The sequence below is a fragment of the Puma concolor genome, chromosome E2 (assembly GCF_028749965.1).
Source record: "Puma concolor isolate L17-30 chromosome E2, mPumCon1.1.hap2, whole genome shotgun sequence".
Taxonomy (NCBI): Eukaryota; Metazoa; Chordata; class Mammalia; order Carnivora; family Felidae; genus Puma; species Puma concolor.
This window is the reverse complement of record NC_141681.1, coordinates 47,071,206-47,097,221: the sequence shown is the minus strand read 5'-3', so window position 1 is coordinate 47,097,221 and position 26,016 is coordinate 47,071,206. Positions and strand designations below refer to the sequence as shown.

Below are 26,016 nucleotides of genomic sequence, written 5' to 3'. Positions count from 1 at the left end.
AACGGGAGGGGGTTGTGATCAGGCAGAAGCACATCTGATTGTTGGCTCCATGTTTCCGAGGGGGAAACTGAGGCACAGGGAGGGAGGGACTTGCCTCAGGTCACACTGCAATGCGCAGTGAAGTCTGGACTGGAACTCGGGATGTGGGACTCCAGTGTTTTCTTAACAGGACTCAGTGTTGCTCTTACCCAAATCCCTAAGCTTCAGCCCTAAAGGCCCTGCACGGTGGGTCCTGCCTGCCTTCCTCACTTCATCCTCTCTCTACATGAACTTCCCTGGACAACAGCCTTTAGACCTCGGGGCTTTTGCATGTGCTGTTCCTTTACCTGGAATACTTTCGGGCTACTTCATTGCCTCTTTTATTCCAGCTCACTCTTCTCAGGCCACAGGCCATGTTCTCAAGGAGCCCTTCCCCACTCCAACATAAGATCAGGTGCCCCATACATGCTCCTATCATCTTGAACTGCCCAGGGAGGAAGGCTGGGAGGTTTCTGTGGAGCGCATGAATGAGCCCACGAACCATGTTGCCAGGAACTCCAGGGTGTCCTGTTCACCCCGGGAAGCCCATTCTTCCAGCAAGCTTTATCTAGTTGAAGGTGCTGGGGGAACAGTGGTAGAACAGGCCCAAGAGTCCCTGTTCTTGAGGCCTCACATTTTAGGGTGGGGGGTAGCTGTGACAGGTGAGGGCACTGAGGCCACAGCTGGTCAGTGCCAGAGCCAGGCCTGAAGCCAGGAGACCTTCAGGTGGCTGCAAGCCCAGGGCATCCCTGTCTGGTAGCTGGGGAGACTGGCCGGGAGCACTGTGCTCCTTGGGGTCCTCAGAGAAAATCCGCTTCCTGCAGAAGCCACGTGGCAGCGGCTGGTGTGCCCTCGAGTGCTGATTCTCTGTGAGGCACTGTGCCAGCATCTGACGCTTACGGCCAACTCGGGGACGGGGGGAAAGACTATGGCCGTCACTTCGTGCAGGATGCTGACCCTCAGGAGCAGGCATCTGTCTGAGAAGGCGGACAGTAAGTGTCCGCTTCCTTTTTCTGAGCACACTGCCCCCACACTGAAGGAAACACCAGTGGAACCACTCCCGCTGCGGGCTTCCAGAGCGCCAGGAGCGGACAGGATGCAGGCAGCTCGGGGAGGCCGGGCAGGTCCAGGGTCTGACACAGAGCGAGGGCTCAGTAAGATAGTTCAACACCGCGCTCCCGAGGTAAACACAACTTTACAGATGAGGAAACGGAGGCAGAGACCGCCAAAGCCACTGGTCCAACACCCCTAAATGAGCAATGGCTCATTCCTCCCACTGCTTCCTTCAACAGACAACAGCCATAAGCACCCGCCTAACACTTCATTCATGTCTCTAAACGTGGTCTCATCTGGGCCTCCCTTCTCCAGATGAGGAAACTGAGGCATGGCCAGGTAAGGTGAAGAGCCAGTGATCAAGCCACAGCCCCATCACTCAGGGCCCGACTCAGCCTAAGCAACTATCCCAGCTACAGCTCACCTCTAAGGGGTCCTTCCCATAGGGAGCCGTGACGCCAATTTACAACATCACTCTTCCAACCCCCCAAAACTGCCAGGACACATTTTAATCCTATAGATCATATATAAACATATTATGCATATAGATGCATATTTATGTGTGGAAATGCCAGAACGAGTATGTTGTACCTCGCACCTGCCTTAAGAAACAGACCGCCTGCCACCAATACTCTTGTGAAAATATGAGTATCGTTTCCTAGTTATAGCCACACTCTCCCTGGAGGCAACCACTGCCTTGAACGTCATGTCCATCACGGCCTTGCTTTTCTGTAGTTTTCCTATGTCAGAACAACCCCCCAGACAATACACTGTTGAATAAAAGCCATCTTTCGGCACCTGCTTTTGTGAGGCCCGCTGTCCACGCTCAACATCAAGTACGTGGCCTTCGTCCAGGCTGACGCCTGCAGCTCTAGTTCACTGCTGTCATTGCCACACAGCTCTCTGCCGCACGAAATGCCACAATTCTGCCCGTGCACGCTGGGCACCATCCAAGCACTGGTGGTTATGAATATTCAGGACATCTCCCAACGCACATGTGCATGAGTTCCCAGAGGACATGTCTAGGAGCACAACTGCTGACTCACAGGGTAGGTGGGTCTTTAAACTTTACTAGAACATGCCATACTGTTTTCCAAAGCGGTCACACTCTCTGCACCCCCGTCAGCAGAGTCTGAGAGCTCCCACGGCTCTGCGTCCTTACCCAGGTATCATCAGGCCTTGTGACGTTTGCCCCTGGGGTGGGCGTGGGGTGGTGGTCCACCGGGATCCCACTGGTTCCCCCACGAGGCCACTGTGGCACTTACTCTTGACATCCAGCTGGGCGGCGTACTTGGTGAAGCCCTTCAGGCAGACCTTCTCCCCGATCAGGGAGAGGAACTCCTCAAAGGCAGGGCCGGCCTCCTCGTTGTTGTACATCTCCTCCTCCGAGCTCTGGCCAGCCTTGCAGTAGAGGATGCCCACTTTGTGTTTCCGGCACAGCTGCAGAGGCGGGCCGGGCGGAGACGTCAGAGGGAGGGGAAAAAGGGGCTTTCTCAGGCGCGGTGCCCAAGGAGCTCCTGGGGTCACACAATAACTCGGGGCCGCAGCCAGAGAAGAGGGAGAAAGGTGTGGGGGGCACATCCCAGTTGTCCCTCCCCTCCCCTCCCATTCCAGAGAGGCACAACAAGGTGTCGCACAGCCCGCTCTCGTTCTCTCTACGGAGGGCCACGCCACTCTCAAGAATTAAGACACCGTTGCCTTGGCTGGCTGCCCACAGGAGGTGGACTGGAACTGGCTAAGACTTGGCAAAAGGAAATTCTCCAGGGCTCAGGGCTCAGTGCAGTCAACTGTTTTCAGGGAGTGGGCCCTCGGTGACCACATGTTTATTTTATGTATCTCATTCTCCTGGTCACTGGTGACTGGACCTTGACAGACACCTGACCTAAGCGCGGGCCAGTCAGAGGCTCTCCTGGGACCAAGAGTCAGCTAGCTGGGGTCTGCACGTGGCTGTTATTCTCACAGAAACTCTGGGAGCTGTGGGAGGACGGAGAAGCAAAGGGAGCCAGTGTGCAGAGATGGGAACACACCCCCTAGCCTGTCCCCCACCATGAAACCTGGTGGCTGTCTCATCCCCAGACCATTTTCCTCCTGAGACCCAGTCATATTCTTGCTCTTGGCTCCCTTGGAATTTGATTAAGAGATCCCTCTTTTTACCTAAACTAGGTTAGGTGGGTTTCTATTCTTGGAAAAAAGAACAAAAAAAAAAAAAGACCAAGACAGAAAGAGGTACCAGGATGGGGCTGCAGGCTACGGTCCGAGGGGCCCCCCCACCCGGAACCCCGGCTCACCCCTTGTTCGTCGAGCTTCAGCAGCTGCTCGGTCACCTTGGGCGTGTTGAGAGCCAGCCTCAGGCAGTGGATGTTGAGCTCGGGGATGACATACTCCAGGGCATCCTTCAGGGGCAGGCCCCGCCCCGTCCCATGCTTTGTGGCTGTGGGTGTGGCGTCCTCCAGGATGGATCCCCGCAGGGTGATGAGCTGTTTGAGGGAGAGAAGAGAAGGTCAGGAGGCTCTCAGGACCCAAGAAGGAACAAGAGCCCATGAGGGTGTCCTATTCTCAGAGCAACGCGTGCGATGGTCAGAGAAGCTTGGGTCCCAGGGCCAGCCCGGGGTTTGGACCAGGACTTGAGCTTGCCGCCGCCTGCTTGTGTGATCTTGAGCAAGCGCCTTCAGATCTCTGGGCCTCAGTTTCTCTTTCACGAAATGGGTACGGTGACGGCATCAAAGCCCAGAAGAGCGCCGGGAGGATTAAGTGGATGAGTCAATGAGACAACGGATGGAGCACACCTTCATCCGTCAACAAATACCGACTACGTGCCCCCGAGACCTAGCCCTGTTCTGGGTGCGGCAAACAAAACAAAGACCCAACTGGTCTTCACCCGACTGGCATTTAAGTGGGGACACAGATTATGTCAGCTAGTAAGATGTATAATGAATAAAACAGGCTCCACAAGGCAAACCCTCAATGAACACTGTCTTCATTACAACACGTGTGAACATATTACTGTACTAACACGGTTGGTCTGTGGTGGGGCCCAGGCATCTACGTACATGTGCACATGCGTATTCATACTTATACCAATGTATACTTATACACACACACACACACACACACACACACACACACACACACACACACACACACACACACACCTTTTCAGTGCCATTCAAATGATTCTGCTGTGTAGCCAGGATTGAAAACTTTTAGTCAGGCCAATCATGGCCAACTCATTTCACTTTCCCAGATGGTGCTTTCCATGTTTTTCCTATAGCTGGCCACATGACTAGCTACAGGTAATGAAATGTGAGGGGAATTCAGCTGGGGAAGGACTTCTTGGACACATTTGCTTCCCTTCGTTAAAGGAAAGCCCCTTTCTACCAGCCCATTTCTTCTTGCTAAGGACACTGGTGTGAGGGTAAGATGTTTGGGGCTGTGGCAGCCATTTTGTGTTTGCGAGGAAAGAGACAACAAGAAAACCAGAGAAGTCAATCTCTGCAGCTGCCCACCTCCAGGCTTCTTGTTAGAGAATTAAAATAACCCTCTATTTGTTTTAGCTATGGTTACTCAGGTCTTCACGTTTACTCTATAGGCAAAGCAGTTTCTAACTGATATACCTTTATAACAAAGTCGCATTTATGAAGGTGCAGTGGTACAACAGTAATTACCTAATTACGTGCACACGTCTGTTCAGGGGGAGGTTTTATCATCTCCATGTTGCAGATAAGAAAACTGAAGCTCCGAGAGGTTAGGTGCCTTCTCCAAGGTCACCACAGCTAAGTGACTAAACCAGGATTCCCACGCAGCCCTGAATTTTCCAAAACTTACAGCTTTTGCCGTTGACAGTGTTTTATTTTTATTTTTGGCTGTGAGGTACATCCTCATACAGAAAAGTACTCAACACATGGAAGCATACCTAAAGGAATGATCACAGAGTGAACACCTAGGTAATCCCCACCAAATCAGAAAAGTATTTTCAGCCCCCCAAAACTCCTTCCCTCCTCCCCAAAGGCAACTCCACCCTGACTTCAAACTCCAGAATTTATTTCTGCCCGTTTTGGAGCTTCAGGCAGTTTGTATTCTTTTATATCTGGTTGTTTCTCTCAATGCTGTGGATATGAGAGTGGCCACGTTGCTGTGAGAAGTGGCTGTATTGCCACAACGGATTTATTCCATTCTACTGTTGAGCACGGAAACCGCTTCCAGTGTTGGACAACTATGAACACTGCTGTTAGGAACACTCATAGGAGCGCCTCTTATTGCACATGAACAAAGTTTCTTTTGGGTCTATACCTAGGAGGGCAACTGCAGAGTCACTGGGCATGATCATCTTTAATTTTCCTGAACTGCCCAAGTATTCCAAGTGGTTGTACCAATTCATGTCCCGCTAGCCCCGAGAGTCCCTGTGGCTTCAGGTCCTCACTTGTACCAGCTCAGGCTTCTCTATCCACAACGTGAGCTGACCATCAGGTGATGCCATGCCCAGGGCCAGGCACGCAGCTCCAGCCCCAGCAAGGCAGCATGACAGGGTATTTGCGGCAATACCAGGAAAAACATCCCCCCTCAGGGGATTGCTACAAGCACCCAAAATATACTTGAAGCTATGATATAAAGACTAAGGATGAGATGCCAGGGTGGCTCAGTTGGCTAAACATCTGACTTCAGCTCAGGTCATAATCTCATGGTTCACGAGTCTAAGCCCCGCCTAGGGCTCTGTGCTGCAGCTCAGGGCCTGGAGCCTGCTTCAGATTCTGTGTGTCTCTCTCTCTGCCCCTCCCTGCTTGTGCTCTGTCGCTCTCTCAAAAAAAAAAAAAAAAAAAAAAAAAAAAAAAAAAAAAAGACTAAGAAGGATTAATCAGTAGTACCTGGAAAAACATGCCTGTCCTAAGTCAACAGACACAAGAGATGGCAAAAATAATGTGTCACGGCATTGCCTCTAAGCATACAGCTTGCCAAATAGGACCTGGGCAAGAGGCATGCATGGAAGGAATGGAATGATCTTGTGTTCTGGAGTTCCCAGCTGTAGCCTTGGTAATTAATAAAAAAACAAGTCGCTTTTATCCTAAGGACAGTAGTCTTGAAACAGATCATGAAAAGCAACCATGTCGGATGCTTTGCCCTGCCAGTCTGGGAGGCCCTGGGATTGTGGGTTTCAATCAATGCACCAACTGGATCCGTTTTTGTATCCTGCTGACACTGGCCCGCAGCGCCCTCTGCTGGGGCCAAGCAGAAGCATGGTCCTGCACCTCAGTCTCCCACTCTAGAGACAGGTGGCCTACTGTCACATTTTGGCTCTGAAGACTTGACCAAAAGCCACTACTTGAAAAGCTCCCAGCTTTGCCTTCTCTGCTGGGAAGATTAAGTAGGGCACTGGCAGGGCACAACGAGTGGCCATCTCTACTCTCCACCTGGTCCTGTCTGTCATCATCGCCTACCTGGCCTATGATGATAGCTGCCTCCTGGTCTCCCTGCTCCCACACCACTGCCACCCCGGCCCAGGCCACTCTTCCTGCAGCAGCTTGAGTCAGACCACGCCTCTCCTCTGTGCGGAATGGGCTAGTGGCTTCCCATTTCTCTCCAAATAAAATCTATACACCCTGCTCAGCCTGCAAGGCCCTGTGTGACCTCATCCTCAACGATACCCAGCATCATCTCGCTGAGGGTAAGCAGTCACATGAGCCATAGAAAAGTCTCAAGGCCATGTATGCAGGGAGGTTTCTATTTGCACAGGTTGTTCTTTGTCGGCTCCTGACTTAGATGCATTTTTCTCTGCTGGGCGGTGGGTGCACGCGTCGGGGACTTCTCCTGGGAGGTCACTTAGGAGTCTCTCTGCCTGGATTCAAGTCCTGACTCTACCCATTCCTTAACTGTGTAACCCTGGGCAAGTTGCTTAATTTCTCTGTGCCTTTTTCCTCATCTATAAAATGCGGATAATGACTCTCTCAAAGGGCTGTAAAGATTCAATAAGATAATCCACATACAGTGCTCAGCTTTGTATCTGGCATCCAGTGAGCGCTCAATACATGTTAGCCATTATTATGTACACACGTGTCAAATGTATTTGTACAAAACCATATGCATAGTTAAGAATTTACATTTCACCTTTAATAGGAAGCTATAGTTGACTTTTCTCCCCACTTAACAATATGCTTTGGAAATTTCCATAAACACACACACACACACACACACACAGACGATCAGAGTTACCTACTGAATACAAATGAAGTCCTAGTCGATTCACACTATTATACTTGCTTTTTTCACTTAATAGGAGACTCTCCCTTTTCTACTTTGTACACTTACTTATATACTTAAATTCTTAATGAGCGACTGTTACTTTTTAAATAAAAAAGAAATGACAAATCCAAAACTCTAACCCTAACAAAATCAAGGCCAGTCAAAAACTCACGTTTGCTGGGCTAAGGGGGACTTGTTGGGCTTGGAGGCCAGACCGTCCCTGGTTGCCTGGGGTTTTCCTGTGTCCTGGGAGAGACATGCCAGCAAGGGGCTCAGGCCAGGGCTCATCCTGTCCAGGCTGGGCGGGGCGGGGGGAGGGGGGCGCTGTTCAGGCGTGTGATGCCAGAGCCCAGCTCCAAGTCTGTTCCTGCCCTGGCGGGAAGCTCAGTGCTGCCAACGCTCACAACCCATCTGCCGGGAGATATGGGCCCACTCGACTGTCTGCTCAGCGGCCGGGGGTGGCCATCTGGGGCGGGCCAGCCTGCTGGCCTGGAAAACAGCCCAAGCCCTTTACCCTGGACCCCACACCTTGGTTTACGGGAGCCTAAGATATGTACATGTGGACAGGAGGATAGAACTCTGCCCGTGAACTCCACCTTTGGTTCCTGGCATGGCCCTCGGACCCTGGCGGGGGGTGGTGGGGACAGTGACAGGCCAGGCTCGTAGTAGCATCTACCACTTGGAGTACTCACTGCCTTATAGCCTCAGGCTACCACTTCATGTGTGCGAGTCCATGAGAACCTTCCCTGCCGCTCTAGGAGACGGAACAAACAGCACAGAGCCCATTCACAGATAAAGAAACTGAATCCAGCGGTAAAGCCAACATGATCACATGGTTAGTAAAAAACCAAGGTCACATGGTTAGTAAGTGGCAGAACTGGACTGAACCCAGGGCTGTCCATTCCCAGAGCTAGAATTCAAACTCGACCCCACAGGCAGTGTGCTGAGTGGTTAAGAGCCTGGGCCCAGGCCCCGGGAAGCTTTGGTCCATGTCCCAGCTCTGCCATTGGTGACCCTGACAAATGATGATCTCCCTGGGCTTCAGCCTCCCATCCTCATCTGTAGAATGGGAATAATGGGACCCATGTCATAAGACTGTTGAGAAGATTTGGGCTTCACGCATATAAAACATTTAGGACACTGTCTGGCAAGAATGTGTGTTAAAAGTGTTAGCTATTATTGTGGATACTGTTGTTGTTACTACTGGGAGCTATGGATTGTCCACCTTGTCGCCATGATAGGAAGGGCTTGAGGAAGAGGCACGGCAAACCTTGCTGGCCACTGCCCGCCCTCCAACTCAGGTGATGAGGTCCTCAGGCCTGAGTGCCCAGTAGGGCAGCTCCACCAGGAGCTGGGCTCGGGGCTGAGCCTGCATGCATGTGGGGTTAGAAAAAGGCCTGGTTGTGGCTGTGAACCTCATGGTGGGCCAAAATTCACAGGGCTGCCTGGAATGTGACAAGGGGACAGTAGACTGAGACCCTTACCAATGGCTAACTTCACTGGGGTCTTCCCAAGTGCCAGGCCAAGCACTGCCTAATGTGTAACCCCACTGGATCCATGACTATAGGGATTGTAGGGACTGTGGGAAGACTGGGATTCCCAAGAGGGAAACTGAGGCTCTGAGAGGAGAAGCCAGGTGTACAGGTTCACAGCTGGTGAATGGCTGAACTAGGAATCCATACCAGGTCTCCAATGTGCCAGATGTGAACATGCCTCAGCACCTTTGCAATGGCTGTTCCCTCTGCCTGGAATGCTCTTGTTCTAGATGTCCACATGGCTCCTTCTCTCATGTCCTTCAGGTCATTACTCAAATGTTATCTTCCCAGTGATACGTCCCTTGACCATTCTGCCTAAACACTGAACCGCCCCTTACACTTATCTCTTCCTTGCTTGACTTTCTACCTTGTCATCACTTACCACATTGTGTAATTTATCAAAGTATGTGTGTATTGTCTGCCTCCCCCACAAGAGTGCAGCAGGGATGGCAGGTAGTGGTGCTGAGTGAATCTCTGCCGTGTGGATGAATCCTGGACCTGTGTCCTGGGGCTTCAAGAGCCTCATGCCGATCCTGGGTGGGGGGGGGGGGGGACTGGAGGCTTGTTTTGTGGGTGTTGGGGCTAGGAAGTGCGTGGAAGCAGGCACAAGGCAGGAGCAGCACTGAGCCGGTTTCAAACTCACTGAATAGGAACCACAGCAGAAACAATATACCCTGACCCAACATCCCCGCACCCAAGTCTCATGACTCCTAGTACATGCAGTGCAGGCCGGTATTTTAAAAATTCATTCTACATATTCCATTTTTATTAATAAGAAACAACAGCACAAAAGTGCTGGCACTAAGCTGAGTTTGTAACTCATCAATGGGTCTGCTGTGCAGTTTTGAGCCCCGTCAGTGGAATCCCAGAGGCAGCCGAGTGGGGCTAGAGAGCAGGCCGACTCTTCCCCTTACCACTTACTGGATGCTGCTTTGGGCAAAGCCCTCAACCTCTCAGTGCCTTGTTTCGTCATCTGTCAATGAGGACAACCGTGCCTTCATCACAGAACTGTCGTGACACTTAAGTGAATAAATTAGATAAAGGGTAAAGAAAACATCCGACACAGTGTTATTAAGTAGATCTGCAATGTCACGGCAGTTGTAATAAAATATTATTTACTAGTGTTTGTTATTTCACCCAGCAGTTCCCCAGATGTTGTGACACAATCTGATGCCATGTGAGCTGTCACGTCACATTCTGCCCCAGTGCTCATCTGGCCAGAAAGGTGAGGACAGGGAAGAGGGGCTGGGTGACAGAGGTGCCGGTGACGACCTGTGGGGGCGCTGTGGGACTGCCTCCTCTAAGCTGCCACAAAGCCTCTGTATCATCCCACTCCCCCTCAGCAAGAGGGTCTTCGTGAGCGGATGGGGCTAGGGCCCTCGGTGTACCATCTGCCAGTCTGGATGACGTCCAGGCTCGGCTGGCCTCACACCCAAAGTCCTTGGCGGCAGCAGCAGGCTGCTGGGGTCCCACCGGGACCTGGGCAAAGGCCAGGAACAAGGCGGATGGGGCAATGCAGGGCTGAGGGAGACCCACTTTGGGGGGCCTGCCCAGCTGACTCCCACCCCTTTCCTGGAAAGCTCTTCCTTACTTGGGTCTTTTGGAAGCCTGCTGTTTTGCTGGCCTAGCGCCCCTCTTGGCAGAAGAACTGCCCCCCCCCCCCAGGTGATTCCGACTGAACTGTCAATTACAGTGTGCTGCCCTGTCCCAGTGGAGCACACGTGATCCAAGCAGAGCCAGTCAGAGTCCTTCCCACAGATTTGGCAGCAAGTGTCTCTTCCTTGTGGAGGAGACATAGAAAGATGTAGAAGAGTTGAGCAGCCAGTCTCCATTTTCCCATGACATGGAGAGAGCTTGCTGGTGGCAGAAGAGAATGACATTCACAATGCAAAAAAGCAGAGCTTAGAGGAACAGAGCGGTCTGGAGGCAGAATATGGTGACATTATTTGAGTGCCTGGATCCAGCTATGCCTGAAGCTAGCCCTACCCCGCCTGGATTTGCAGTTATATAAACCGAAAAATTCTATTTCTGGCTGGAACCAGTTAGAAGTAGATTTCTGTCAATTACAATTGAGAGTCCTAATTGAGCAGGATGCCCCCAGCAGGCCTTGCTCCCTAGCCACGGCTGATATTTAGTCTAGGGGAAGACCTCCTCTGCCCAAACCAGGACAACGGGTTTCTCTACTCAGACTTGAAAGCGCTGCGAGTGTTTTGAGCTGAGCGGCACCAACAGCAGTGCCTGCTGTGGCTGAGATTCCCCAATTCCTGCCGTGCCTGAGGCTTGCTGCCTTAATTCTTTCCATTCTGCAGGACATCTCATGATCCTGAAAGGATCCCTTACACGTCTCCCTTTATTTCCTATTCTAACCAGAGTGAATCTCTTGTACAATGTAAGTATTGTGGGCTCTCCAAGATCCCAGTCCTGGCCTGGCCCCTTATTCACTGAGCCCATACAAGTCACTTCATTTCTCTGAGTCTTAGTCTTCTCTTCTGTAAAATGGAGAGACGAACAGAAGTGCTCTCAGGAGGTTATTAGGAGGACTGCGTGAGGTGAAGCAGGGGAAGCACCTACCACAGAGTAAGGGCTCACAGAGGGTGAGGGGCTATCGAGCTGTAATTTACGTAAACTAATAACGGTGATGCGACTTACCTCACGGGTCCGGAAGATGATCCTGTACTGGTACTGAGGCCCGTGGTCCTTGTGGTCCTCCAACTTCTCCCGCTTGATGCTCACAGCCACTGGCCCCAGTTTCTCGTCCACACCAAAGTAATTGGCATGTTCTGAGAGGGAAGCGTTCAGAGTGAGTTCTCTGGGAAGGAGGGGTGATGCCCAGGGCAGGTTCTTGGGCAACCCGCGGGATCCTGCTCACACAAACCTCCCGCCTGGTCATGGCCACACTCGACAGAGAGACTGACTGGCAAGACCTGACTGTGCCACCTCAGCCAAGTCACAGAACTTTTTTGAGCCTCAGTTCCTCCGTCCGAAAAACGGGCGCCCTGACACTACCCATAACTCATCGAGTCGATGTGAGGTGAGGGTGAAATGAGACTACAAATATTAAATGCTTAGCACAGTGTCTGGCACGTAAAAAACACAGCCTATGGTTATCCCAGATTTGCAAACGTCCGCCATTAGCTCAGCTGCCAACTAGCCCTGTGAAGTGGTTAAGATTCTATTCTACCGCGCTGTTTGCAGGACTCAAATCCAGGGTGTCTGCCACTAGGTCAGATGGATGGCCCAGGCCAAGGCGCTCCACAGCATTTTCATCAGGAAAACGGGAGCAGTAAGGCTGGACACACCTCTCAGCACAGTTGTGAGGATCAAATAGGTTAACAGGCGTGAAGCACTTAGCACAGAGCCAAGTACACAGTAAGCACAAAAGAAATGCTAGCTCTTATCATCCCAGGGCGTGATGTTTGTCACAGAAAAGGGACCATGATTCAAGTCCCCAAGCATCGCTTTTATCCAACCATGCTTCTACACACCTAGGATACTTAAACGCACTCTTTTCCCTCAATAGAGCCACCGAATCATGGAGCAAGTCTCGCGTTCTCTCCCCTAAATAGCAGCTGTCTCCCCCTTTCTCCAAAACATGCTGCTGTTTTCTAATCCTTCCAGCAAACAGTTTTTTCCAATGTGAAACCCAAGTGTTTCCTGCTTGTGGTGGATACCCACTGGCAGCCTGTCTTGACTCAAGTCAACATCCACCCCTTGCCAGAAATTCCTTCCCATCCCGGTGCTCTGAATATTTAGCTGATGGTTCCTGTTCTCATGAGATGCTTTTAGTGAACCAAAAGCTTATCGAAGGCCTAAATAATGTGTTAATTAACGGTGCCAGTCAGACCAGTAGCTGCACTGGGCTAAACCATCTCCCCAGCAGGTCAGAGAGCATAAGAAGTATCTGCTCCACAGATAATCGGTTCATTCCTAAACATCTGCAGGGCTTGTTCTGTTTTGTTTTCTCCCGAAGCATACCCAGCGCCCTGCATTCCTGGCATACAGTAGGCACTCACTGAACAATGACCAATGAGGAATTTATAAACTTCCAGGGCTACCAAGAGGTCCAATTTTGAAAGAAAAAAAAATTTTTTTAAATAAAGCTCCCTAGTGAGTACTTACTATCTGCCCAATGAAGAACTAAGTGCTTTAATGTACAATCTTATTCGATCCTCACCAGTCTTATGTCGGTATTTCTATATATGAGTTGGAAACAATGTGTTCTCTGTTGGTTAGGTACAAAAATGTAGAATCAGGTTTTGACTGAGTCATTCAAATCCTCTACAGCCTGATTTCTTGACCACTAGATGGGTCAATTTCAGAGAGACCCTGTCAGTGTCTCCCACTGATTGTTTACTTCTCCCTGTAGCCTTATCTGTTTTTCATTTATATCCCCCTAACCCAGGTTGCCAGGTGCACAAACATTCACAACTTTTCTCATTAGCAACTGTCTGGAACTTTCTTTTTCTCCATCCTTTCATTTTCGATTTCTGTGTCCTTTTGTTTTGGGACATGTGATGCTGCTACAATCGTCTCCATTCCTCACGTGAGGACAGAGTCCCAGGGGTGAAATATGTCATACAAGCTAATAAGCTATGACACAGGCACCCTGAACCCAGGGCTGTCTGGACTCCAATGCTGGAGCTCCAGAGCCTGCATGCACTCTGAGCCCTGTGGGATGACTTAGTTGAAATTTGTTAGGTGTGACTAGGACACTGGCTGAAAACAATTTTTTTAAATAGTTGCTGTGGGGTACTAGCTGCCTATCCATTCTATTCTGCCCTTCTTTTCAAGAAAAACCCTCTATTCTTAGGGGAGGTAAAGGGGATTTGTCTAGTTGAAAACCTGTATTTCCCAGCCTGCCTTGTAGATAGGAGTGGTCAATAAGCAGCAGTGGCTGGATGGGGCTTCTGAGAAAGCTTTTTTTTAAAAAAAATTTTTTTTCCAACGTTTTATTTATTTTTGGGACAGAGAGAGACAGAGCATGAACGGGCGAGGGGCAGAGAGAGAGGGAGACACAGAATCGGAAACAGGCTCCAGGCTCCGAGCCATCTGCCCAGAGCCCGACGCGGGGCTCGAACTCACGGACCGCGAGATCGTGACCTGGTTGAAGTCGGACGCTTAACCGACTGCGCCACCCAGGCGCCCCGAGAAAGCTTTTTAAAGGGAGGTGATTTGACAAGAGATCTGCCTTTTTGCCCTTACCCTTTCCTCTTTCTATGCCTGGAAATATGGATGCGACAGCTGGAGCTGCAGCAGCCATCTTGGACCAGGAGACCACCTGAGGGCTGGAGGCCATGCACTAAGGATGGCATTCCACTGATGCTGAGGAGTAACCATACCAGCCCTGGGCTGCTGACCTCCAGACTTCTTTATATCATAGAAATAAGCTTCTATGTAGTTAAAGTCTGTCACTGGCAGTTATGAGCAATTCTAAACCAATACAGTTGTCAGCATTTAAAAATTAGGAGAATCCGCATTAAAAAAAAAAAAAAGCTTCATTTCAGGAGAATCTTGAAAAATCGGAAAGGCTGGCAACACTGGGTTTGCCTGTATTTCCTGCATGACAACAGTGAGCTGGAGCTGAGCAGGAGCTGCCCTTTGCCCCAGTCCTGCCCGGCTCCTGTAGCTGCCTGGGTTCTCTGCACGATGCTGTGTTGTCTCCTCAAATTGTCCCACCAGCACTAATGAACCTAATGATGCAGGAAGCCCATGTCTCCCTGGTGTTAACACCTTCTAAACATCAACAGCTCCACCTTCAGAGGGGATCCAGAACCTGCCTGCTTAGTCCTGCACTCATGGGCTCCCAACCTGGATGTGTCCATCACCCTCTCCTGCTTGGATTACTACAGCAGCCTCCTCCCTGGCTTCCCTGCTTCCCCCTCCCCCAGCATCTGTCCCCCAGGAGGAGGCTGTGAACACCTGAGTCACTTCAGGGCCCTCTCTGCTCCTCAGAACTCTCTTGTGGCTCCATCTCACTCAGGGCAAAGACAGTGAGAGTCCTCGTCATGACTCACAAAGTCCCACACTATGTGCCTCGTCACCTCTCTCCCTCAGCTCCTGCCACACTCTCTCAGCCACTCTGTCCCAGCAACACTGGCCTCCTCCCTCCTCCTTTAGTGTTTCAGGACTATTGAACTTGCTCTTCCCTGTGCGGGAACACTGTCCCCAAGCTCCACACAGCTCCTTCCTTCAGCTCTGTACTTAACTACCTAGGAGGTCCTCCCAAACCATTCCCTATTGTAAGCGAAGCCTCTGACCTTGACACGATTTCCCTCTCCCTTACTTTATGTTTCTCCATAGCACTTGCCACCCTATGCTGCCTTATATATTTTGCACATTAATCAAGTTTTTTTTTTTTTGTCTTGCTCCCCCGCCCCCCAAGTGCTGGGAAGACAAGATCTTGATTTTAAGCTAGTCAATACTGTATCCTCAGGCTCTAGACAGTGCCTGTCACCTAGCTGAACCCAGCACACGGTTGCTAAGTACACGCGGATCTACGGTTTCCCGTGGCTCAAGGGTTGGGCGTGCTGAGCCCCACGTGAGGCGTCAAGCTAAGCGCCAGATGAGGCTCCGCTCACCGAATCCCGGGTGGGTGGGTGGGCGCACATAGGGAATGCACGAGCGGCGGGGGTCCCGGGGACAAGCCGCTGCCACCCACCTGCCCACCCCCCCACCCCCCCCCCCCCACCCCCCCCCCCGGTCACCTCGGCCCACGAAGTGGTCCTGGTAGTAGCGGGCGCCCAGGTCCACGTGCTCGATGCTGTACTGCCGCGGGCGGCTCTGCGTCCTCTGCTGCTCCTTGGGCACCTCCAGCACCGAGATGCTGGCGTTGGTACGGTGCGCGCTGAGGGCGGGCTCGGCGGGGCGGCCCTCGCCGCCGCCGCCGCCCGGGGAGCCCACGGCCGCCCGCGAGAAGCTCACGTTGCGCTCGCACTCGCCGCCGATCTCGTTGCGGAAGTGCGGGCAGCTGAGCAGCAGGTCGTTGCTGTTGTCGTCGCCCAGATCCTGCTCCAGGTTCTCCTTGCAGTTCAGGTCCTCCGTGCTGGGGAAGGCGGCGTCCAGGCCGCCCAGGCCGTGGGCCCGCGACGCCGAGAGGGCGGCCGTGGCGGAGGCGGCCGAGGCGCCCGTGGTGGTGTTGCGCCGCTGCGCCGTGGCCACCCTGTTGGCGGCCGCCTCGTTGAGGTCGAACAGCATGCTCTGCACGTCAAAGTGGGCGAAGCTCTTCTGGCAGACCCACGGGCGGCCGGCCTCCGCGGGGCTCCGGCCCTCCTCGGCCTCCCCCAGGGCCCGGCCGGCCTCGCCGTCCGTCTTCCCGCTCCTCAGCTTCCGGAAGATGGACGAGTCGGCCGCGTCCCCGCCGCCCAGGCCGCGCGCAGGCTTCTTGCGGGCCTTCTCTTTCTCCTTGGCGGGCTGGAGCACCAGGAGGCTGTCCTTGGCGGGCTGCCCGTTGCGGGGGTCCCCCTTGGCTCCGCCGCCGCCCCCCGGGACGTGGGGCCCCGGATCCGCCTGGAGCAGCTCACTGAGGGGCTGGGGGCCCGCGGCCTCCGGCTGTTCGCTGCGGAACTCGTTGAGAATGTCGAAGAAGCTCTGCTCCGGCACGCCCTGCACATCGATGGAGGACGTGCTGCCGTACTCGCGGAAGAGGGGCAGGGCCCCTGTGTGCCGGGGTCCCCGCGGCTCCCCAGCGTCCTCCGCGTCACACTCGCTGAGGGTGATCTCGCTGCTGCTGCGGTGCCGCAGGGGGAGGAAGGCCCTGCCAGGGGACCGGGGCCACCCGTCCTGGAATTCCACATCTTTGGACCTTCTCCTGGAGAGTCTGTGGAAGGCTTTGGGCACTGAGGAAGCCGGGGTGCTGACAGGAGGCTGTCCGTTCTGTACGCTCCTCATGGAATGGGCCACCTTTGTGGCCTTCGTGCCGTCTGCGTCCTGTGAGGGGCTTGGGTTGTTCTGCTCTCTCAGGGCGTCCCGCTTGGGCGGCCAGTCGGCCACTCTTGCGCGCACACCCATCTTGGGCACTGCAGGGGTGGTGGGACTGGGGCGGGTGGTGGCGCTGACTGGGCTCTCACCAATGGGCTGCGGCATGCCCCCGTTCTGGACCCAGAATCCCATGGGAGCATAGTCCCCTGTGTGTGGCCCGGGGAGGACATCGGCCCCCCTGGCCCCACAACTGGCTGCCAGATCCACACCATCACTGGGAATGGGCCGATAGGTGGTCATAGTCCACGGGCACTGGAGTGCTACTGGCTCCTGTGAGCTGCCGAGTAACTTTATGGGGTCCCCTGGCCCTCAGCCATTGTTCAGGGCCGCCAGTCCCAGGATGAAGGATGCTGGCCCTTGAAGCCTGACCGGAAGGTTGTGAGCCTGTGGAGTCCAGTTCTCCACCATCGCTGTGGACAACCGAGCCAGGACAACCTCAGGAGGCAGGTGCTGTCCTAGGGTCTCCAGACTGGGCGGCTCAGCAGGACAGAGCAAGCAGTAGATGTGGGTGAGGGCCAGCAGGCTGCTGGGCTGTCTTCCCTGCCATGCTGAAAAAGGAGAGAAGGCAAAGGTGAGATGTGATGTTACTGTTCCCAGAGAAACTTTTTGTGTGACAGCTTTATACTCATTTAAAAATTTTTTTATTAGAGAAAATTTCAAACATACCCAAAGCAGGGGTGCCTGAGTGGCTCAGTCAGTTAAGAGTCCGTCTCTTGATTTTGACTCAGGTCAAGATCTCACAGCTTGTGAGTTTGAGCCCCACACTGGGCTCTGTACTGACAGTGCAGAGTCTGCTTGAGATTCTCTGTCTGTTCCTCCCCAACTTGTGCACACACACTCTCTCTCAAAATAAATAAACAAAATATTTTAAAAAACATACCCAAAGCAGAATAGTGTATTTATTGAGCACCCGACAAGCTTTAACAACCATTACCTAATCGCCATTTCCGTTTCATCTACCCACCCACTCCTACACTTTTTTTTTTTTTGACAGAATATTTTAGAGTATGTCCCAGGTATCAGCTCATTTCACCTATAAATACTTAAGCTTATATTATCTAGCAGTCAAGGCCTTTATTTTATTTTTTTTAATGTTTATTTAGTGAGAGAGAGAGAGAGAGAGAGAGAGAGAGAGAGAGAGAGAGAGAGCACACACTTGCTTGCAAGCCAGGGAGGGGCAAAGAGAGAGGGAGAGAGAATCCCAAGCAGGCTCCACTCTGTCAGTGCAGAGCCCAATGTGGGGCTTGATCTCACCATGACATCATGACCTGAGCCAAAATCAAGAACTAGATGCTTAACTAACTGAGCCACTCCTAGTAGTTAAGCCTTTAAAAAAATTAACCAAAAATACTCTCATCACACCCATCTAGATTAACAAGAATTCTTCAATATCATGTAATACCTCATATCTGTATTACATTTCCCCCAGTGTCTCAAAGGTTTCTTTTAGAGTTGGTTTGCTCAAATCAGGATTCAAACACGATCCCTACTCTAATTTGGCAGATAATATTTCTTAAGTCTCTTCTATTCTTTACGGTCCCCCCCCCCCCATCACCTTTATTTTGATGCTATTTACTTATGGAAGGAATGAGGTCATGCAACCCGTGGAGTTCCCCACTTTCAGAATCTGGCTGGCTGACTTGTCCATTGTGGTGTCATTAAACACATTCCTCCACCCCCTGTGAGTACTGCAGGTAAAGGCTGGACTATTGTCTATCTGTCCTGCAATCTGCCTGACCAGCCACCCCACCAAAAAAGGAAGTAAAAATGACAGATGAGTCACCATGAGCACTGGTAGGTTTGGGACAGGGGATGGCTCTGGAACTCTATGTGATTAATAGATACCATGAACATCAGCTCCTGTCGCTTCTTGGCTGAGATCTCCCCAGTGGCTCCTTACTGAATTAGAATAAAATCTAAATTCATCTGCTCGCCCACAAGCCCCTCAGGCTCTGGTCCCTGCCAGTCTCCTGATGCCTCTCCCCATCCCTGACTTAGATCCCATCACACTGGCCTTCTTTTCTGTCCTGTTGACATATCGAACCCCACCCAGGATATCTGGATATCCTTCCTTGGTTCTTAACCAGGCTGGCTCCCTTGTATGATGTCAACTCTCCAATGAAGCCTTCCTTATGAAGGGAAGCCTACCAAAGACTAACAGTGCTTTCCGAGGAAGGAGAAGGCTGTGTACGTGTGTGTGTGCGTGTGTGTAGGGGGCATTTCCTAACCCATGTCCTTAGGTATGGAGTGAGCTGGCAGAGAGAGACCCAGGGGGAAGCATGAAGCAGATTATTCATGGAGCAAAACAGGGAGGCAAGCCTGTAGCACCTGAGAAAGTGAGAACCAGAAGGGGGTGGGGGAGGAGTCGGGAGCAAGAGTTTACCGGTCTTCCTAGCTCCCAAGAGAGCATTCCTGAAGATGTAGCAGGGAGGCACACAGGGGAGGGGGCAGAGAAGGGGGAAGGAAGTGGAAAGCCCCCAGAGTCGGGTTGGTTAGGGGAGACAGGAGCAAGGCCAGGTGAGCCTGGGTGAACTGGAGAGCAGAGATGTCTTCTAAAGAAGCAGGTGGGCCTCAGCTCTGGGGACCAAGCTTTGCAGGAATGTGGATGCCAGATCACTGGATTTTTAATTTTTTTTTAATGTTTACTTATTTTTGAGTGGGGGGGGGAGGGAGGGAGGGTAAGAGAAAGTGAAGGAGACACAGAATCTGAAACAGGCTCTAGGCTCCGAGCTGTCAGCACAGAGCCCAATGCGACATCGGGCTTGAACTTGGGAATGGCGAGATCATGACCTGAGCCAAAGTTGGATGCTTAGCTGACTGAGCCACCCAGGATCTTTAAATCCAGAAACTAGAAATCTTGAATTATATGCAAGTTCTCCCAGTTTGAAAACAAAAATAACAGCAGCAACAACAACGAACTACCATGCAGAGAAGATCTCTAAGAGGATGTTCAAGAAACTGCTAACATTGGTTGCCTCTGGGAAGGGGAATTAGACCTCTTTTCCCCCACTCCAAGCCCCTTCTCTGGGTTGGCCAGGGGCACTTTTTTTTTTAAGATTATTTATCTTGAGAGAGAGTGCCCGAAAGCAGGGGAAGGGCAGAGAGAGAGAGAGAGAGAGAGAGACAGAGAGAGAGAATCCCAAGCAGATTCTGCACTGTCAGTGTAGAACCCAATGTGGGGCTTGAACTCCTGAACTACGAGATCATGACCTGAGCTGAAATCAAGAGCCGGATGCTTAACCTACTGACCCAGGTGCCCCTGGCCAGGGGCACTTCTTATGCTTGGCAGTGCAGTCTCACCTCTGGGTCAGCCTGGGAAAGCCTGGCAGATTAGCCCTTTGAGGCCACATTTGGGTTGGCTGGGAAAACCAGTGGCCCAGACGTGACTCGACCTGCTTATGCAAGCACCTCCCGACAGATGGGCTTTGCTGATGGCATTTTGTTTCCAGCTCAGTCAGAAACCCCCAATCTGTTTTGCTCCCTCCTGTGAAAACACACAGATGTTCCTGAGGCCCTGGTGTCTTTCCACAGATTCCCTTCCTGGAGCAGGTGTAGCCAAGTCTCCTGGAGATGCTCGGAAGGCTGAGTGATACCCACAGCCTCTCTGGGATTCAGGGACTGGTGCACAATGGTCCCTTTCCAGCTGCCTGCTGTCAGGCTCACCCCTCCTAAAAGCATGCCCATCTTTCTGATGGGGAACCCCCCATAATGAAGGCCAGACTGCCTGGGTTCGGGTCCTGGTATGCCACGGACTGGTTACTGAAACTGTGATTCAATTTCAATCTGGAGAGAGCGGGGAGAATACCACCTATCTCATGGCCACTACTATTACTATGGTTCCTCCCTTCATGTATCTTCTCCCCTCTCCCCACGCCCCCAATTACTGAAGCACAGCCAGGGGCAGGCTCAGCGGCTGAGTGTTCTCTTCTGCACCTGTCTGTACAAATTTCTTCTCTCCAGTATTTCTTGGTTCCTGCCTGTTTTCTATGCCTGCTCCTCTTGGCCTCCTGGTGGTCTGTAAGCCCCTGATAAATTCTGCTTCTGCCCAAGACTGTCAAACGTGGCTTCTGCTGCTGGCATAGGAGGACCTTGACTAATACCCACTGCTGTGTACAAGGAAGGCAGCTGGGGACGGTGGATGGGGAAAAATGGGAGACGGCAGCATGACGAGAAGCAAGTGGCAGTGGGAGAGTCAGGTGGGGATGCATTTGGCTGCAAGTAACAGAATACCATCCAATGGTGGCTCGGGCAATGAAGGTATTTCATTATCTTATGTAACAAGCAGACCAGGTATGGCGGCTCCACTCTTGGTACACTGCAATGACATTAGGCACTTTTTTCCCCTCTGTCCCATCATCCCCTGCTCCCCTCAGCGTGCTGCCGGCTTACATCTTTGGCTTTCGACCTCAGAGTGGCAAGCTGGCAGCCATAGCCCCCCTTCTCACCGAACCATGGGCAAGGGGGAAAGCAAGGGATGAGATGAGACTGTTCTTACTTCTTACCCATCTGACCCTCATCAGGAAGGAGAATGTTTGCCAGAACATCCCCCCTACCTCAACAGACTTTCTTTTATGTCTAATTGGCCAGAATGTGGTCACATATGGCCATTCTAGGAGCAAGGAAAGCTGGGAAAGCCAAGAATCTGGGATCATTCTGATTGCCCATGGGCCAATGAGGACTTACGTCTGGGGCTGGCCACACTGGCTCCCTAAAAATGTCATGGTCTGTTAGAAGAGCAGGCACCTAATAGTGTGCCTGTGTAAATGCTCCCAGACTGTCATGTGTGAAGAAGCTGGGGAAGTCTGAGCTGAGAGGGTGCTCCCTTATCAGGCCCCCAAAACTTGGATGCTGAAACAGCAGACAAGTGGCCTCAATGTTCTGGCTCTGAAGGGCCTTGCTCTTCTGTGAAGGAGTCACGATGTCTGCAGAACCTCCCAGGGCAGAGCAGGAGGGAAAAACACAAGCTTTCCAGTGGCAGATACTTGTGGTTTGCTTCCTCTGCTGTTTTCCAAAAACAGCCCAGATTTCCCTTGGGGAACCTGCGTTCTCTGACTCCCACCCAGTGGGCTAGAGGAGGAGATCCTTCTTGACCATGTAACCTGATCAAAACCAGTGAGACCCAGTGACATGGGTGCCAAGAGTCCTAGGGCTGAAGGCTGTGCTTTACCCTCTTACCCAGAGTTAGAGAGGATATGAGGGATGGAATCACTGCAGCTATCTTGTGACCATGAGGGAAGAAGGAAGAACCGTTTGTGAAAGGGGTTGAAAGTTAGGGGGTGGATGTGGGAGCTGTAGTCATCATTTTCGTCTGAGTCAAGCTGGACCCAAAGCTACCACAATTGTACTTCCCACCACTGGATGTTTTAGTTACATAACCAAACAACATCTATAACAGCAGCTACCATGAATGTGATCCTTCTAGAGTCCAGGTCCTTCTCTAAGCACTATACATTTGTTATCTCTCTTAATTCCACAACTCTATGAAGTAGATATTATCTCTGTCTTAACATAAGGAAGCTGAAGTGAACAGATCAAGTAATGTGCCCAAGACCAGGTGGCCACAAGGTGGCAGAGTTGGGACTGATCCAGCAGCTTCGTTCCTCAAGTCAGGCAGTCCTGAGTTCAAGCACGAGCCCTGCGGGTTGCCCCGTGGGCAAAGTCCTGGACCTCTAATTCTCCTTCTCACTGGTGACACAGGGCAAAATAACTCCAGATCCAACTGCTCCTCTGAGTTCCAGACTTGGGTAGCCACTGCTTACTTGACATCACCACATATATATTTCACATGCACTGCAAACTGCAAACTGCACATTCCCAACCTGAACCCTTGATCTCTCCCCATCCACAAAGCCCGTTCCTTCTCAGAATAGTCAGGGTGGGCTAAGTTATGGCGTAGGAACAGAGAACCCCATGTACTAGGGGCTTACCCAACAGAGGTTTGTTTCTTGTTCATACTGCATGTCTACCAGGGGCAGGCCAAGGGCCTTCTCATGTCAGCTCTACTCCCAGGTGACAGAGCAGCACTTACATGAGACCTGGCCAATTTCACGGGTAAGGGACATGGCCGAACTATGCGACAGTTCCTGCTCAGGAATGACACATATCACTGCTCTCACATCTCACTGGCCAAATCAAGTCATACATCGAAGACTGGTGTTGACAGAGTGGTATGCCACAATATCTGTCAGAATAGGAATAGCAGAAGCTACCGGCTTCTTCCACATCTCAGGGAAAGGCACTTTCTTCCATCCAAGGACTCCAGCTGGAAACTCCCTTCACATATCCAATCCATTACCCCACATCCTGCTGACTCTCCCATGGGAGCTCTCCCATGCCAGTCTGAGCTGGGTGACTATATACCATAGCCTCCCCATTACCTCTCCTTCTGCTCCTGGTCCTGTAAGTGCCCTTTGCCATGCAGCAGGCAGAGCAATCTTAGGATTCATATTCACATTTGAATCTTTGTATAAATTCAAATCTTAGGATAAAATTCAAAATCCTCACCTCAGCCCTCAAGGCTCCTTTCCTCTTCTCCTTGCTTTGGGGGTCCCAGCCACAATGTCCTTCTTTCAGTTCCACATGCCTACGGCTTATCCGCCCTGTTGCCTCAGGGCCTTTGTACATGCCATCCACATTGCCCTTTCCCTTACCTAGATAGTTGTTTCTCAAGATTCAGGACAAATATCACTTTCTCCACATGACTTTTCCTCCTCATGAACCTTGTTCAATCCCCAACCTGAGTACTCAGAGCACTCTTTTTTTTTTTTTTTTTTTTTTAATGTTTATTTTTGAGACAGACAGAGGGTGAGCAGTGGAGGGACAGAGAGACACAGGGAGACACAGAATCAGAAGCAGGCTCCAGGCTCTGAGCTGTCAGCACAGAGCCTGATGCGGGTCTCAAACCCACAAACTGCGAGATCATGACCTGAGCTGAAGTCGGATGCTTAACCGACTGAGCCACCCAGGTGCCCCGTGCTCAGAGCACTCTTACAGAGCATTTCTCTTTGGGGTTACCTGCCTCAGTGTATGTACATCATTTACCATGTAATTAACTGGCCGCCATACGTAAAGTTTGTGAGGCACTGAAATGTGAGAATCTTTATTATTGCATGCCTCTCCAGCACAGGCCTGACATATAGTAGGTCATTAACAAATACCTGCTAAATAAATGAGTGGATGGATGACAACCTCAGACCAGGAGGAGTGCTAGCTCAGTGAGGGTCTGTGACCTGAGGGTAGGTGGTGCTTGCTTGGTGACCTAGCGTGTCTGCCCCTGGGAAGAAGCGTGTTCAGGAAGCTGAAAGTAATGTGTGGAGTGTGTGTACATGCAAGTGTGTGTGTGTGTGTGTGTGTGTGTGTGTGTGTGTGTACACTGCCCTCGCACAGGCCTTTGGATGGGGGAGCAGGTAGGTATCCAAGGTCTCCTTCTTAAGCAGACCTCTGCGTCCAAGGGTGCCCCCATCTGCTCCAGGGATTACCTCTTCAAGGAAATGTGATCCAGTCACTGCAATGGGGACTTAGTGAGACCTAAGAGCTCTGGACACTTCAGGGTTGTGGCACCAAGTCTGAGGGCTACTCTCAGAGGCTCAGGGGGAATGATGACCCCACTGCATGCGCCTGGCAATTCAGCAGTTTCTGGGCAGGTACAAGTCGTTCATTCGTCCAGTAAGAACTAGTCCTTACAGCTTATTCATTCATACGACCAACACCTATCACATTCTTCCAAATCATTTAGCCCAAAAAGTTCACTGAGTCAAAAGAGAAAAAGCACTAAAAACTTATTCTTTTATTGAACACTGACCAGGCATGTATAACTCATTCATTCATTTCACAAACACCAAGCACCAAAGATGCATTCATTTATTCACCAGATTTCTCAAGCACCTACTATGTGCTATTGTGTAGGTGCTGAAGAAAATACAGCCCTGAGCAGGACCACACCTCCCCCTCATGGACTTACTCCCAGGAGAGGGAAGCCAGAGAAGTAAGTAAACCAAGAGAGAAAACAAGGTAACTTCAAAGGGTGGTCAGCAGTTTAAAGAAACACAGCGTTGTGACAGGGTGGGGCTGGGGGCTGCTCCCAATGGGAGGGCTCATTGTGGGGTGCCAGGTGATAGGAAGAGAGGACGCCTGCCGTGCACCAGGCATGCCATGGATGAGGCTGACACGCACGGGCAGGAAAGCTGGGAGTGGCCAGCGTGCGAGGCCCCGTGGGCTTGTCCAAGGCGGGAGTGCTCATCCCCACCGTCCATTAGAGGCACCAGGGGAGCTTTGTAAAAGTATAGGTGTTCACACTCCACCCCCGGAGAGTCTGAATCAGCTGCTCTGGGGTGGGGACCAGGCCTGAGAGAGAGCCTTTTAAAAGCTCTGCAGCTGACTCTAATATGCAGCCAGGGCTGAGGACAGGGGAAGGAAGAGAGCAAAGAAATGAGGGCCTGACACCAAGCCCTGATCTGCTGCAAATGCAGGGGGCAAGCAGGGGAGCAGGTGTCCCGCAGGCCCCAACAGTGGGGGTGGTTTGGGGAGGGGCAGGTGGTCCGCAGTGCTGGATGCTGAGGGGGTCACGTATGATGATGATTATTGGCCTGAAGGGCACTGGGGACCACTGCGGGAGGTATTTCGGGGGACTGCTCCTCTGGGAAGCCTTGTCCACACCCCTTGTCCCTCAGTGCTGTTGACCTACCCTTTTTTTTTTTTTTTTTTTTTAACCTACCTTCCTTTCTACCATTCCCTAGACACAATCCTCCCCATCCTCCCTTTGGTGAGTTCCCAGGGGTCTGTGCACCCCCTGGACTATCAGAGTTAGCCCACTGGAGTTTGAAGCCTCTGAGTATCTTTGGTCCCCCTTGGGACTCTGAGCAGCTCTGATTCTGCAGTGGGATAGGGTCTACTATGTGCGTTCTTGCACAGGCAGGGTAGGGGGTGATGATGTGGTGATGACAGTAGTAACAGCAAGGCTAACACACACTTGGCGTGTATTAACAGGTGTTGTGATAACTTCACAAAGCAGGGACTTCTAGCAGGACCAGTTTAGAGATGAGGCAAAGGTCCTGTGGCCGAGTCACAAAGCTGGTAAGCAGGCAGGACAGCGAGGCCCCAAACCTTGTCAGTGTGGCTCCCACACCTTTGCCCCCAGCGCTCTAAAAGACGTGGCAGCCCAAATGAGCGTGTTGTGTGGATACACAAATGATGCAAGTTA

At 51.8% G+C, this 26,016-nt stretch overlaps 1 protein-coding gene across 4 annotated transcripts in view; it reads right to left on the bottom strand.

Annotated features, from left to right (window-relative positions):
• Positions 1 to 26,016, bottom strand: part of SIPA1L3 (signal induced proliferation associated 1 like 3) — a 238,994-nt gene that overhangs the window by 83,351 nt on the left and 129,627 nt on the right. For all 4 annotated transcript variants that reach the window (XM_086689628.1, XM_086689627.1, XM_086689631.1 and 1 more), the window contains 4 exons: positions 15,545 to 17,365; positions 11,490 to 11,620; positions 3,360 to 3,548; positions 2,337 to 2,511 (listed from right to left, as the gene is read on the bottom strand). In XM_086689628.1, the coding sequence (XP_086545754.1) occupies positions 2,337 to 2,511; positions 3,360 to 3,548; positions 11,490 to 11,620; positions 15,545 to 17,057 (2,008 nt within the window). In that variant the 5' untranslated portion in view covers positions 17,058 to 17,365. The remainder of the gene's footprint in view (positions 1 to 2,336; positions 2,512 to 3,359; positions 3,549 to 11,489; positions 11,621 to 15,544; positions 17,366 to 26,016) is intronic.